This window comes from Carcharodon carcharias, chromosome 13 (genome assembly GCF_017639515.1).
Source record: "Carcharodon carcharias isolate sCarCar2 chromosome 13, sCarCar2.pri, whole genome shotgun sequence".
NCBI lineage: Eukaryota > Metazoa > Chordata > Chondrichthyes > Lamniformes > Lamnidae > Carcharodon > Carcharodon carcharias.
In genome coordinates this window covers 89,852,619-89,869,009 of record NC_054479.1, presented here as the reverse complement: position 1 = coordinate 89,869,009, position 16,391 = coordinate 89,852,619, and the positions used below count along the sequence as shown (strand labels likewise).

Here is a 16,391-nt window from a genome sequence, read left to right as displayed (position 1 = left end):
TTCTGTGCAAACAGTTTGCATACTCTGTGCAAACAGTTTGCATACTCTGTGCAAACAGTTTGCATACTCTGTGCAAACAGTTTGCATACTCTGTGCAAACAGTTTGCATACTCTGTGCAAACAGTTTGCATACTCTGTGCAAACAGTTTGCATACTCTGTGCAAACAGTTTGCATACTCTGTGCAAACAGTTTGCATACTCTGTGCAAACAGTTTGCATACTCTGTGCAAACAGTTTGCATACTCTGTGCAAACAGTTTGCATACTCTGTGCAAACAGTTTGCATACTCTGTGCAAACAGTTTGCATACTCTGTGCAAACAGTTTGCATACTCTGTGCAAACAGTTTGCATACTCTGTGCAAACAGTTTGCATACTCTGTGCAAACAGTTTGCATACTCTGTGCAAACAGTTTGCATACTCTGTGCAAACAGTTTGCATACTCTGTGCAAACAGTTTGCATACTCTGTGCAAACAGTTTGCATACTCTGTGCAAACAGTTTGCATACTCTGTGCAAACAGTTTGCATACTCTGTGCAAACAGTTTGCATACTCTGTGCAAACAGTTTGCATACTCTGTGCAAACAGTTTGCATACTCTGTGCAAACAGTTTGCATACTCTGTGCAAACAGTTTGCATACTCTGTGCAAACAGTTTGCATACTCTGTGCAAACAGTTTGCATACTCTGTGCAAACAGTTTGCATACTCTGTGCAAACAGTTTGCATACTCTGTGCAAACAGTTTGCATACTCTGTGCAAACAGTTTGCATACTCTGTGCAAACAGTTTGCATACTCTGTGCAAACAGTTTGCATACTCTGTGCAAACAGTTCCATGATGGAAGTTAGAACTTGGAGCCATTTGCATCAGAGAGTTGACCTGTTCATTGGGATTGGTAATTTGCAGTGATCTCAAATGTGATTTCTTTGGTTGAGGAGACTTGAGAAGCCCTTCGGCAGGTTTGGAGTCATATAGCCCCACCCCTGCTCAGTTTTTAACAGAACTGTTGTAGGACACATGTGACAGTCCTTATATGCTGTTCTTGTGACATTAATTATAAGAAGGAAAGGAAACCTACCTGGCTGGAAAATTTACTTTGGGAGAAATAATAGTCAATCTTAAGATGTTTCAATTTCCTCTCCATTTTTCCCCCATACATAACCTTAAATCAAATGCCTTGTATAGCATACTTCAAATTATATTTAAATGTGTAGCTTTTGTTTTTTTTAAATAATGGATATGACAGTAAAAAAAAATGCAAGGGTGTGACTTGGTGTAAATTTTATACAACACACAGGCTTTACTATAGTTGGAAACCAATGCAGAGGTGTGAACAATTTTAACCCTGCACTAACTTGATTATACAGAGACTGCAACAGAAAATTCAGTTTAAAGTTTCCTTTGGTATTTAAAGTTATAGGAATGAGTTAAAATATCACTACAAGGAGTGACAAATTTCCCAAAATTATGTATTGAAAAGTGCAGTTGCAGAAGGCAGCCAAGTTAGTTGAGCATATTGACATGTATAGGAAGTGTGTGAAATACAGAGGAATGCTGAAGGGGAGCATTAATTTTATGCAAATGCTAATGAGGTGTGACAAGGACAAATTATTTATGTACTTTTTTGAATAATGTCTTCTGTTTTCCTATAATAGAACTAGATTTTTTAATTTAAATATTGACAGGGATTTGGATGGATTTGCTGGTAATTTGTTTCATTTCTAACTCGTATTCCTGGTTCACAAATCAGTCAGTCAACTTGACTGACAAACATTTAAGTTTCTCACATCTGATAATGATTTTGCTTTAAAGTCTGCTTGCATATATGCATTTGTCCATGGATATACCATTTTTATAAATTTGGGACTTGCTTCATTGCCAAAGAGATGCCTGTTTTATGATATATTGTTTATCGATGTTAAGCTATAAAATCAGTTTGCAACATGAAATGTATTCCGTTCTTTGTCTTTCTTGTAATTGAAGTGCAAGAGTTGATTAAAATCTAAGGGGATGGGTAACGATATAGTGTCAAATCCCTTTTTAGTCTGGTACTGTGACTTTATTTATTACATTTTATATACTTGATTTATTATGTTCACTATTTGCTTCTGTCTGCATCCATTACTTTAGCATTGCTCCTGCTGGTAAGATATCTACCTCTGGGGAAGTATTGCACTGATGTTCAGCTTGCTGCCTTGAATTACTTTATTGCGAGTGTGAATGTCAGGGAAAAAATGACTTCTGTAGAAGTGAATTGGGATGAAGCTGTTAGCAAATGTTTTGAATGGATTGCAGTGAGTTAAAATTATCCAATGAAGTGCTACTTCTGAAATGTCAGTGGATGACTTGGGCAAAAATAGTTTGTGGTATTTGTCATCTTGGTAGCCTCCTCACATTAATTTTAACCATTGGCCAATAGTATTGTATTGCTACATTTATGCCTAAAGCTTTACATTATTCGACTCACATAGGATAAATAGTACAGAAACAGGCCATTCAGCCCAACCAGCCCATGCTGGCGTTTATGCTGCACTTGAGCTGCCTCCCATCTTTTCTCATTTAAATCTACCACCATCACCAGTATTCCCTTCTCCCTCAAATGTTGTTTAGCTTTCCCTTCGTGTGTTCATAGGCAGTTCTCAGTGTGTTCTAACCAAGGTTTGATAAAGATTTAGCATAACTTCCCTACATTTCAATTTCACTCTGGAGCTTGGTTTGCTTTTTTTTTATATAGCCTTGCTAATCTGTGGCGGAACTTTAGTGATTTGATGTGTTTGTACTTGGATCCCTTAGTTCCTCTACCCAACCTAGACTTGCACTTCCAACTAATCAGTGACCTCCCTATTCTTCCTACCAAATGTGTTAAACTTCATTTACCAATTATTTGCCCATTTTGCTAGTTTATTAATGTCCTTCTGTAATTTGTTGCAGTCTTCCTCAATATTGACTATCCCCCTACAAATTTGGTGTCATAAAAACACACAAACACTTAAATGTTTAATTTTGTTCCTGATGCAGTCCTCCTTAGTCTGTCATTTGCCTGTCCCCCAAAATGATGGAATGTGTTTCCCTAATTTTTATGTGCCGCCTTTTTTGTTGCAGTACTTGCTATCTGTATTGTGCCATACATTAGAATTGGGAAATATGTCTCTTGTACAACCTGTGAAGTCATGCCTTAATTGGTTTACATTACCATACAACATACAAAGTCATGTCTTAATTTGTTTGCATTACCATAATTACTTCAAATTTGCAAGTATACTTATGCAATATATTTTATTTGGCGGCTTTTTCAGGTTGTATATGCAGAATCCTTTAAACTGGAAATTAATCCTTTGATATTGGCTAATATAAGTAGAGTGTAATTAAAGTGATGGTGTTTTCTTGAAACTTTCTACTAAATTTAAAGAAATAAATGAGCCAGTGTAAATGTGCACTATTTAGAAGGAACTACCAGATGAAAGACTGTACAGTACAGGATGAGTGATCCAGGTGCACCGGCAGGTTCACTACAGCACAGCCCTATATGGTTTCTTAATGACATCAGAGAGTGTCATTTTGTCCTGTTTCCTAGTCAGAAACCTAGACACAATAAAACCACTGGTTAACATTCCATGATGGACAGTTATATAGCACCAGATTTGATATGTTTTAAAGGAACAAACCCTGATGTTCAGTTTAAAAAGAAAAAAAGATCCAAGCAGTTAAATTCTAGGGTGGCACCTCAGATTTTCATTTTTGGCATGTTATAGGGCATATGCCCTCTTGAAGTAATGTAACTGTTTAGTCTTCGAGAAAGTTGTATGATCATTGAAGGGCACTATGTTTGTGTACATACGTGTGAGACTGATTCGGAGGAAAGGAGGAGTTTCTGCAGTGATCCCGCTGTTATTTCCTGTCTACCTGACGGTAGTCACTTGGTAGGATATTGTGATACTATGCTTCACCCAGGAATAGTTATCTTTGAGAGCGGAGCAGGAAATGAGGGGAGAAAATCGTCATTGGCTGGATAATCCTTGAGTGGCCTGTCTGGTTGTGACTCCTTAAAGAATTCAGGAGAGATGGACAATATCACATTAGCACTACCTCACCACCACTGTTGAAGCAATTGTTTTCAGGCCCCACTTCAAACTCTGTTTTCTGGCTGCTGACTCCGTCTCTCTCCTTGGCAACAATCTAAATGCGATTGTTCGCAACCTTGGTGTCATGTTTGACCCCAAGATAAGTTTCCAACCACAATGATGCCATCACTGAAACTGCCTATTTCCACCTCTAACTTTGCCCCAGCTTTGTCATCTGCTGCTTGAAACCCTCATTCATGCCTTTCTTACCTCTAGACCTGATTATTCCAATGCACTGCTGACTGGTCTCCTACATTCTTCCTGTTTATAAATTAGTGGTCATCCAGATCGCAGCTACACCTGTCCAACTCATGCCAGAAGTCCTGTCCCCTTATCACCCCTGTGCTTGCTGACCTGCATTAGCTCCTGGTCAAGCAACATGTTGATTTTAAAATTCTTATCCTTGTTTTCAAAACCCTCAATGGCTTTGCCCCTCCCTATCTCTGTAATCTCCTCCAGCCGCTACAACCCTCCAAGATACTACACTCATCTAATTCTGGCTTCTTGAGCATCCCTGATTTAAATTGCTGCACCATTGGTGACCATGCCTTCATTTGTCTAGGCCCTAAACTCTGGAATTTCCACTGTATACCTCTTTGCCTCTTCATTTACAACACTCTATAAAACCTATCTGACCACCGTCTTTGATCACCTGACCCACTCTAAGTGTTATAGTTTTGTTTTATAATGCTCCTGTGATGTACTTTGGGACATTTTATCATGTCACAGATGCTATATAAGTTGTTAGTGATCCAGTAGTCTTATGTTGAATGGACTTTCTTGGGTCAATTCCTTAAAGTTACACTGCAGTGGAGTTCAATATTGAGACTGTGAACCATCCCCACAGATACGATCAAATTGTAGACATAACTTATGGAATTGGTCCAATTTGACTCTGACAAGTATTCATTGAGAGTTGCGGATTCATTGTACTTTAAAATTGAGGCCAAATGTTCCCGCTGAGTTCTGAAGAAATAAGTCGAACTGTTAAGATTCGTATGTTCTGTAATTTGGACTTCATTTCTGATGTATCAGAATTGCACTTTCGCAGCTGTTGCATTCCACTTATAGTGAGAAGCCCAAAGCATAAGATGCAGGAGTAGGCCATTCAGCCTATCAAGTCTGCTTCCCCTACCATTCATTTGAGATCATGGCTGATCTGATAATCCTCAACTCCACTTTCCTGCCTTTTCCCCATAACCCTTGATTCCCTAACTGATTAAAAATCTGTCTATTTCAGCCTTGAATATACTTAACAACCCAGTCTCTACAGCCCTCTGCGGTAAAGAATTCCACAGATTCACTACTCTCTGAAAGAAGAAAGTCCTCCTCAACTCTGTCTTAAATGGGTGATCCCTTACTCCTGAGATTATGCCCTCTAGTCCTAGACAAGGGGAAACAACCTCTCAGCATCTACCCTGTCAAGCCCCCTAAGAATATTTTACATTCCAATAAGGTCGCCTGTCATTCTTCTGAACTCCAATGAATACAGGCTCAACCCACTCAACCTCTCCTCATAAGAAAATCCCTCCATCCCCGGTGTCAACTTAGTGAACCTTCTCTGGACTGCCTCCAATGCCAGTATATCTTTCCTTAGATAAGGGAACCAAAACTGTTCACAGTATTCTAGGTGTGGTCTAACTAGTGCCTTGTATAGTTTTAGAGAAAGACTTCCCTATTTGTATACTCCATTCCCTTAGAAATAAAGGCCTTCCCTATTACCTGTTGAACTTGTATGCTAGCTTTTGGTGATTCGTGCACAAGGACCCCCAAATCCTTCTGTGCTGCAGCTTTCTGTAGTCTTTCTCCATTGAAATAATATTCAGCTCTTCTATTCTTCCTGCCAAAATGCAGAACCTCACATTTTCCCACATTATATTCCATCTGCCAAGTTTTTGCCCACTCACCTAATCTGTCTATATCCCTCTATAGACTCTGTGTTATCCTCATCACTTGCCTTCCCACCTATTTTTATGTCATCTGCAAACTTGGTGATAGTACATTCACTCTCCTCATCCAAGTCATTAATATATATTGTAAATCATTGTGGCCATATCACTGATCCCTGTGACACTTCACTGCTTACAGGTTGCCATCCTGAAAATGCCCCCCCTTATCCCAATTCTCTGCCTTCTATTAGTTAGCCAATCCTCTATCCATACTAATACACTACCCCCAACACCATGGGCTCTTATCAAGTAGCCTTATGTGTAATACCTTACTGAATGCGTTTTGGAAATCCAAATATAGTACATCTACTGGTTCCCCTTTATCTATCCTGCTTGTTACCACCTCAAAAGAATTCTTCTAAATTTATCAGGTGTGATTTCCCCTTTACGAAGCCATGCTAACTCTGTTTGATTATATTATGCATTTCTAAATGCTCTGCTATTACATCCTTTATAATAGACTCTAACATTTTCCCAATGACAGGTGTTAAGCTAACTGCCCTAAGTTAGCTTTTTTTGTCTCCTTTTTTGAATAAGGGTGCTATCTTGGCAGCTTTCCAATCATCTGGGACTTTTCCAGAATCTAAGGATTCTCGGAAGATTACTGCCAATGCATCCACTATCTCTGTAGCTACTTCCTCTAATACCTTGCGTGCAACCCCTCAGATCCAGGGGACATATCGGCCTTTAGCCCCATTAGTTTCCCTAGTACTTGTTCTCTGGTGATGGTTATTATATTTATTTCCTCCCCTCCCCCAACCTTGCCCCTTGATTATTTAGCTTTTTTGGAATGCTATTAGTATCTTCTATTGTGAAGACTGATGTAAAGTATTTATTCAACTCTGCCATTTCCTGATTCCCCATTATTATTACCCCAGCCTCATTCTCTAAGAGACCTATGTTCACTTTGGCCTTTCCCCCTTTCTTATACTTAAAAAAGCTTTTACTGTCTGTTTTTATATTACTTGCTCGTTTACCCTCAAAGTTTATTTTCTCCCTCTTTATTATCATTATTTGTTGGTTTTTAAAGCTTTCCCAATCCTCTGGCTTACCATTAATCTTTGCTACATTGTATGTTTTTTCTCCCAATTTGGTACTATCCTTAACTTCCTTGGTTAACCATGGTTGGTTTATCCCCTTCCTAGAATCCGTCTTCCTCATTGGGATATATCTTTGTTGTGAATCATGAACTATTTTCTTAAATGTCTGCCATTGTTAATCAACTGTCTTTTCTGCTAAACTCCTTTCCCAGTCCACTCCAGCCAATTCTGCCCTCATTCCTTTGTAATTACCCTTATTTAAGTTTAGCATAGTTGTTTCCGACCCAAGTTTCTCAGTCTCAAACTGAATGCTAAATTCTGCCATGTTATGGTTACTGTTATCTAGGTGATCTTTTACTCAGATCATTTATTAAACCTGCCTCATTCCATATTACCAGATCCAAAATAGCCTGATCCCTGGTTGGATCCACAGCATTTTGTTCTAAGAAACTGTCCTGAATACAGTATGAATTCTTGCTCGTGTCTTCCTTTGCCAATTTGATTTTCCCAATCTACGTGAAGATTACCGTCACCCATGATTTAATGTGCTGCCTTTTTTACATGCCCTCATTATTTCCTGATATATCCACTATCCAAAAGTATAGATACTGTTAGGGGGCCTATAGACTACATCCATTTGTTATTTCTTACCTCCACCCTTATGGATTCTAATCTTGTGATCCAAGGTCATTTCTTGCTATCGTACTTATTCCATCTCGTACTACCCATTCCTTCCTGCTTGTCCTATCGAAAAGTCACATACCCCTGAATATTTAGTTCCCAGCTTTGATGATCTTGTAACCGTGTCTCCGTAATGGCTACAAGATCATACCCATTAACATATGTTTGTGCCTATCTTGTTCTAAATACTGCATGCATTTAAGTAAAGAGACATTAATTTTGCCTTTTTACCAAGTTTTTCCCCCTTTGACCCTATTTGCTGCTTTTTTAAAATGTTTGTGCACTCTGTCCCTTCCTGTCACACTCTGGGAATCATTACCTAAGTAGCTGCCCTGCAATGCTACCATATCCTTTTGCTTTGTAAGCCTGCGTATCCCCTCCACAGAACCCTCCCCCACTCTCTTTGGTTTAAAGCCCTCTCTACAGCCTTAGTTATTTGATTCGCCAGGACACTGGTCCCAGCATGATTCAAGTGAAGCCCAGCCCACTGTAACAGCTCCCTTCTACCCCATTACTGGTGCCAGTGCCCCATGAACTGAAACCCATTCCTCCTGCACCAATCTTTGAGCCACGTATTTAGCACCTTAACTTTATTTACTCTATGCCAGTTTGCCAGTGGCTCAGGTACTAATCCAGAAATTACTACCTTGGAAGTTCTGTCTTTTAATTTAGCTCTTAGCTGTTCAAATTCTTTCAGCAGAACCTCCTTTTCTAGTATTATCAATGTCATTGGTATCAATGTAGACAACTGGATCCCTCCCTTCCCACTCCAAGTCCCTCTCCAGCCCTGAGGGTGATGTCCTTAACCCTGGTGCCAGCAGGCAATGCAGCCTTTGGGACTCTCATTCACGGCTGCAGAGAAGAATATCTATCCCCTTAATTATACTGTCCCCTACCACTACTACTTTCCTATTTCCTCCCCCTGCCACTTGAATGGCTCCCTGTACCATGGTGCTGTGGTCAACTCATTCATCCTCACTGCAGTCTCCACTCTCGTTCACACAGCTTGCAAGAACCTCATAACTGTTGGACAATTGTAGGGACTGTGGCTCCTCAAATGTTACCCCCTGAGTCCCCATACCTGCCTCACTTGCAGTCACACCCTCCTGTCCCTAATCACAGACCAAATTTTAATTATCTAATCTGAGGGGTGTGACCACCGCCTGGAGCAAAGTGTCCAGGTAACTATCCTCCTCCCTGAGATGGCGCAATGTCTGCAGCTCAGACTCCAGATCCTCAACTCTGATCCAAAGCTCCTGGAGCTGCAAATACTTGCTACAGATGTGTTTGCTCTGGATCACCTTGGTATCCAGCAGCTCCCACATGCTGCAGCAGCAACACATCACCCGTCCTGCCATCATTCTTGTATTTTGTTTATTTTATTGATTAATTACCCTAGTATCCCTGCTCTTTACACTCCATATTACATGCACTATCTCAAATGTGACTTAAATCATTTTGTCCAGAGTATTACTGATTTTACTGTCTACCTTTCAGCCAGCTTTCTGTTCATAGTGCTGTTTTTCCATGGTCTCTATTTTCTCAACCAATTTTTTATGCATTGCTTTATAAGCAATAGGAGCATGAGTAGGCCATTGATCTGTCAAGCCTGCTCTGCCACTTAAAATCATGGCTGATCTACCTTAACTTCACCTTTGCACACTGTGTCCCCATATCCCTTGGTTCCTAAAAGCCAATCGACCTCTGCCTTGAATATACTAAACAAGTGAGCATTCACAGCTCTCTGGGATAGAGAATTCCAATGATTCACAATGCTTTGAAGAAATTTCTCCTCATTTCAGTCCTACATTGCCAACTCCTTTATTCTAAGTCCCTATGTTCTAGATTCCCTAGCCAGGGAAAACATTCTTTCAGAATCTACCCTGTAAAACCCATGTTATATGTTTCAGTTAGATCACCCCATTTTTCTGAACCATAGGCAATATAGGCCTAGACTAAAACAAAAACAGAATTACCTGGAAAAACTCAGCAGGTCTGGCAGCATCGGCGGAGAAGAAAAGAGTTGACGTTTTGAGTCCTCATGACCCTTTGACAGAACTGATTTCACCCCTCTTCTAACATTCAATCAGTTCTGTGGAAGGGTCATGAGGACTCGAAACATCAACTCTTTTCTTCTCCGCTGATGCTGCCAGACCTAGTGAGTTTTTCCAGGTAATTCTGTTTTTGTTTTGGATTTCCAGCATCCGCAGTTTTTTTGTTTTTAGGTCTAGACTATTCAGTCTCTTCACATGGGACAATCCCTTCATCCAAGGGACCAGTCTAGTGAAACTTCGTTGCATTCCATCTAGGGTAGATATATCTCTCCTTAAGTAAGACAAAACTATGTACTTTAGATGTGGCCTCACCAATGCCCTGTATAATTGTAGTAAGATGTGTTTACTCTGATACTGCAATCTCTTTGTAACAAATTGAACATAATTTGCCTTCCTAATTGCTTGCTGTTACTTGCATGTTAAACTTTGTGATTCATGCACAAGGACACCCAGGTCCTTCTGAATGCAAGCGTTTCCCAGTCACCCACCATTCAAAAGATATTCAGCTGTTTTTCTTTTCTACCAAAGTGGATAACTTCACACTGTATTCTATCTGCTCTACCTGCCATGTTCTTGCCTGTTCACTCCACATATATTTTTCCCTTTGCAACCTCCTTGCATCCTCTTCACTGCTTATTTTCCTGTCTAACTTTATCATCAACATTCATGGATGCATTGCATTCAGTCCCTTCATCTAAGTCATTAATATAGATTATAAATAGCTGAAGCTCAATTATTTATCCTTGCAGTATCTGATTTGTTGCAGCACACCAACCCAAAAAAGCCCCATTTATTCCTACTTGTTTTCTGTCCATTAAGCAATCCTCAATCCATGCTAATATATTACCCCCAATCCCATGTCCTAATTTTGTGTTCTAACCTCTTGTGTGGCACCTTATCAAATGCTTTTGAAAATTCAAATGTCTTGCATGTCCACTGGTTATTCCTTATCCACCTTAATAGTTTCATCCTCAAAAGACGCTGACAGATTTGTCAAACACTATTTGAATTTCATGAAGTTCATTCAGTTGATTCTGCTTAATCATATTATGATTTTTGTAATGACCTGTTACCACATTGCTGCTAATAGTTTGTGTCTATTGCTGGTGTTCGGCTAACCAGCATATAGTTCCCTGTTTCTCTTTTTCTCTTTCTCCTTTCTTGAATAGTGAGGTTATGTTTGCTACCTTCTAATCCTTGGGAACTGTTCTAGAATCTAAAGAATTCTGGCAGACCAAGTGCATTCACTATCTCTGCAGCTATCTTTTTAGAACCCTGGAATGAAAGGGGTCAGCTGAAGGGGATTGCCACCTGGTCCTATTAATTTCTCCAGTAGTATTATTTTAAGTTCCTCATTCTCTCAAGACCCTTGGTTCCCCATTATTTCTGGAATGATTTTTGTGTCGTCTTCCAAGAAGACTGATTCAAACTGTGTTTAATGGCTTTACTGTTTCCTTATTTCCTGTTATATTACCTGTCTTTGCCTCAAATGGGACCACTTTTACTTTCATTAATCTCCCAATTTACATGCAATTTACGTGCCTATGGAAACGTTTACAACCTGCTTTTATGTTTTTTAGTCTACTGTCGTATTCCCTTTTTTTCTTGTCAATTTATTGGTCCCACTTTACTGAATTCTAAAATCTTCCCAATTGTCAGGCTTACTATTTTTAGCAACGTCATAAACCTCTTCCTTTGATCAAATACTACCTGCTGAGTTTTTAAATTTTTGTTTCTACCTTTTATTCTCCTTGTTAGTCTCAGTTGGAGCACCTTTTCTGTATGGTTTCGTGCCTTAATTTGCAAACATACGTTTCTTTATGTATTTATTCTTTAAATGCTTATCAAATGCTTTTATGGGAGTCTGTTACACTACCTCTTCTGCATCCTTCTCTTTCGATTGTTCTTTCACATTAGTCAAACCTAACCTCCCATTCAGAAATTCACATTGACTGACTATCTCTGGCCCATGTCATTCTAAATGTTTATTTGTTTTATCTGTAATTGGAATCCATAGTTGTTTTCTTACTCTTGAGTCAAGGATAAATGATAGTTGCCTGCCTTAGCCTTTTCTGCTTTTTTTTTTGAACAGAGATGTAACTTCAATGCCAACTTAATCCTTTGGCACAGCTCCTGTTTCTAATGAATTTGTTTAGTCCCTCTGCTCCTCCCTCATTGACTACTTTTGGTATTATGAGATGGGTACATGCCATCTGGTCCTGAAAACGTATCAGTACTTCTAGTGTATTTAAAATGAATTTAAAAATCTTTTTCTTATTCTTTTCAGGTATGCAGTTGTACGATTCCGCCAATATTTCAAAATGAAGCCTGAAGTCATGAACCTGAAACTCCCTGAATGAGACGGCAGTTTATTCATTACTGAAAGAACATAAAACAGGCTGAATGAACTGGGAGTACTGCAAAGTCGTATTGGAATGCCAGAGGTTTAATGATGTCTAGAATAACATGTTATTGTATTAAAACGAGAGACTCAACCAAAAATGTGGCTTACGGCACAGTTTCATAATTCAGTATGAAATATGCTAATTAGTTATGTTAGATAATTTTCTAAATTCTAAATAACTAGTAGAAACTACCATTACACGCAACTAAAAGTTCTAATGGTTCCTCAGTGAATGTTCTTTACAGTACCACTGCTAATAATTGTGCTGAGGCAAAATCATGAAGCAATGTTTTACACACTCCCAGAGATGATAAAATCTTCACCAATCTAATCTTGGGTAAAAACCCTGTTCAAGGCTGCGTGTAGATTTTTTTCAGCAATGCCACAAGCATTGTGAGATCTAAAGTTACAGGGGCGCTGTGTCGGGGAAGTGGGAAGATATTCAATGATTAATAGTGTTGGAATTTCTATAGCAGGAAAAGCGGTTTAAGTCTTCTAAAGAGACATCTGCTTACACAGGAACCTGACTTTTGGGCTAATGGTCTTGTTTGCACTTATAGTTCCATGAGTCATTTGTGGAATCCTCTAGTATTCTGCTGGCTGCTGAGGCAATATGCGGGTTTTGTAACCCATCAAGGATTGGATAGTGGAGGATACACATCATGAGCATTTTTGCGAGCATTTACATATACCAGAAAATTGGTGGAAATAACAGGTCAAGCAGCAATGTGAAGAGAGAAATAATATGTAAGTGGCGATTCTGTTTGCACCATTTCCCTTAATTCTCTACAATCCTGTCTTATTTTTAGCTTAGAACTTTTTGACCTATGTTGATCCCTGAACCTCAATTTTAAAATTCTTTGAGAACTGTTTGACTGCAACTTTGGTCTCTTGTGTATTCCCCACTTCTTTCACCCCACCTTGACAACTGTGCCTTTAGACACCCAGGTTGTTCAACAATAGGTATAAACTTAAAACCCAGTTGCACCTCATGGGGAAAAATAAGTTACTTGTTTGAAGGATTTTTACAGTGAGTCTAAGTGTAAGAGGGCATCAATTCAGTAAATTGCAGATTTGGGGGAAGGGTTGGATTTCCACATTTGAATAAAACCAGATACCATTTTGTATGTTTGCAAACAGTCTGAATCTAATTCCTGTAGTTAGTTTTCCAAAAACCTGTGTTTTTATTGGTCCGAATGGGTACATAATTACTGTTGTGAATACTAAAACTGTTACAAATAAAGAAACACTTGTGAAGTAAGCATAGGTTCATAATTTCTTTGCCAAATGTTAAAACTTAAGAGTAGATATAAAATCTAAATGGTTACTCTTGGTTGAAAAGGTTTGGTCTTGCATTCAAATAAAGCAATAGGAATTTTTTTTCCAATTCAATAGTCTTAATTCACAAGTCATGTCATTTTCTTCCCTCTGGCTCTACATTCAGTTTTACCCCATTGCTTGAAGCTTGTATATTGAAATGAACAATTGTGGTGTTTGTGAAATTGAACATTTTTATGTTAAGATTAGTAACCTGTTACATCTCTAACTTTATCCAGTTCTGTTAAAAGGGCATCAACCTGAAATGTTAACTGTGTTTCTCATATTTCCTGCAATTTGTTTTTATTGTCCTTTTTAACAGTTCCGTCTTAAACTGAACTCGATTGCATCAATTGAATGCAATAGCCTCTAAAAAAAAAAATCACCTTGCACCTAGCCAATATATACATTCAAATATTAGGCTTTAAGTAATGTAGTATCTTTCAACATCTACATTTTTGTGCAGAAAACCATCTTCTATCAAATTCAGTAGTCGTCCTTCTTTTAAAATATAATTAAGAACTTGTGCAAATATGTGTATTTATATATGACCAATTATTTTATTTAATGAGAATCAGTCTGCTGGGGACTGCTTAGGACATCAATGAAAGTTAATTTGAGTGATAGTGAGAATGTGTTCCGTCACATTAAAGTTGGAGGATCTGATTTTGTGGCCTAGAATGTTGAGATTAACCATCAAAAGTGAAGCTATGTAATGTTTCCTAAGATGGTCTCAAAAGGTATTAATACATTTTTGCGAAATTCATGTAAACGTTGCTGCATTGATTTGTCACCCTGCAAGACACTTTGTGCATCAGAGTGCTGCAGCTCTTTTTAAAGAAAAGATGTAGTTAGATTATGGCAAGGCAGCTGTCAAAAGGATGTTTTAAACCAATATTATTTTTGAAATGTCACATAACAATTCAAAATAAATTCATAACCGATGCAGCACAATTCAAGACTATTACCATAAAGTCATAGAATCATACAGTGCAGATGGGCATGCAGCCCATCATGCCTGTGCTGGCTCTTTGCAGCTATCCAATTAATCCCACTCCCATGCTTTTACCCCAAAGCCTTACAAATGTTACAATTTCATACATCTACATCTACCACCCTGTTGGGCAGTACATTCCAGATCATAATTTGTACATAAAAAGAATCCTCAGCTCCCCCCTGCTGCTTCTGTCAAGTCCTGAGCAGCCATAACCAAGATGGTGGGGTTTTTTGCATTGATCCTGTGGTAATGGAGAGTATGAGGCAGGTGCTTTTCTGACTTTGCTTCTGTGGGTATGAGCTTACTTTGGCTGAAATTTTTGTTTATGCATCCCAGAATTTGTTGCTTTTGTAGTAACTTTACAATGTGATGTAAATCGATTACTAAAAGTGACCACTTAATTTATATAGAGAAGGTTATGCCTGCTTGAAAATTAAATGTAAATTTGTAAATAAAATTCTTGTCTCTGTATAATTTGCTATTAGTGGCCCAATTTCTGTCGCTGTTTTCTGACACCAGGTATGTTTTAGTAGTGATCATGGTATTGGACCAGCAATGGAGAGATCCTGAGTTTGGATCCCATCATGTAAAATCCCATTCAGTAAGTATGTGGGCGAGCTCGGGTGAAGGAGCAACGCCATAAAACGTAACCAATTTATTTCCATCCTTCAGGGAATAAAACCAGCTTTGCTTATCATAGAAGTCTTTTTAGAATTGTAGAAATTTACGCTATGGAGACCATGCACATTCAGCTCATTGTATACGTGCTGGCTGGCAAGGTGCCATCCAGCTTAACCCTACTTCCTGGCTCTTGGCCCTTAGCCTTGTAGGCTACAGCACTTCAAGTAAATATCTAAGTACTTTTTAAAGGGTTTCTATCTCTACCACCCTTTTCAGGCAGAGTGTTTCAGATCATTATTACTTTCTGGGTTAAATAATTGCACCTCCAATCTCTTAATGCTTCAACCTCTTACTCCTGGTTATGGCCACTCAACCAAGCAGAATAGACCCTTCTTATTCACTTGAACTCAACAACTTTTTAAAAATACTCAATTAGATCTCGAGCCTCCTCTGTTCCAAAGAAAACAAGCCTAGCCTATTCAATCTCTCCTTGGAACTAAAATTCTCCAGCCCTGACAACATTCTCACAAACCTCTGACCCTCTAGTATAATATTTTTCCTTTAATGTTGTGACCAGAACTGCATATAGTACTCCTAGCTATCCTGTATGTGTTATTGGATCACCTTATCTACCTGTCCAACCATCTTCAGGGATCTGTGGACATGCATTCCAAGATCCCTCTGTTCCCCTATACTTGTCAGTATCCTTGTAGATTACAGCACTTAAAGTACATATCTAAGTACTTTTTAAAGGGTTTTTATCTCTACCACCCTTTCAGGCAAAGAGTTTCAAATTACTATTATCTTCTGGGTGAAATAATTGCACCTCCAATCTCTTAATGCTCCTACCTCTTACTCCTGGTTATGGACCTCTGGACAGTATCCTACCATTTATTGTGTATTCCTTTGTCTTGTTAGCTTTCCCCAAATGTATTACCTCACATTTGTCATTGTTAATGCCATTGATATCTTCTTTATCCACCACACAGCCAATTTTTGTATCATCTGCAAACTTATTAATCATAACATTCAAGTCTAAGGTAATGATAAATAACACAAAGTAAGGGACCTAGTACTGAGCCCTGCAGAACCCCACTGGAAACGACCTATCAGTCATAAATACCTGTTAGCAATTACTTCGCTTCCTGCGCCTGAGCCAATTTTGGATCTCACTTGCCATTTTGCCTTGGATCCCGTAGGCTTTTACTT

At 38.8% G+C, this 16,391-nt stretch overlaps 1 protein-coding gene across 3 annotated transcripts in view; it reads left to right on the top strand.

The window, feature by feature from the left end:
• etnk1 (ethanolamine kinase 1) overlaps positions 1-15,032 on the top strand; it is a 45,340-nt gene extending 30,308 nt beyond the window's left edge. For 2 of the 3 annotated variants that reach the window (XM_041203145.1, XM_041203144.1), the window contains one exon: positions 12,131-15,032. In XM_041203145.1, the coding sequence (XP_041059079.1) occupies positions 12,131-12,203 (73 nt within the window). In that variant the 3' untranslated portion in view covers positions 12,204-15,032. The remainder of the gene's footprint in view (positions 1-12,130) is intronic. The other variant, XR_005944897.1, reaches the window with a different exon arrangement.
• Positions 15,033-16,391: the final 1,359 nt, after the last annotated feature.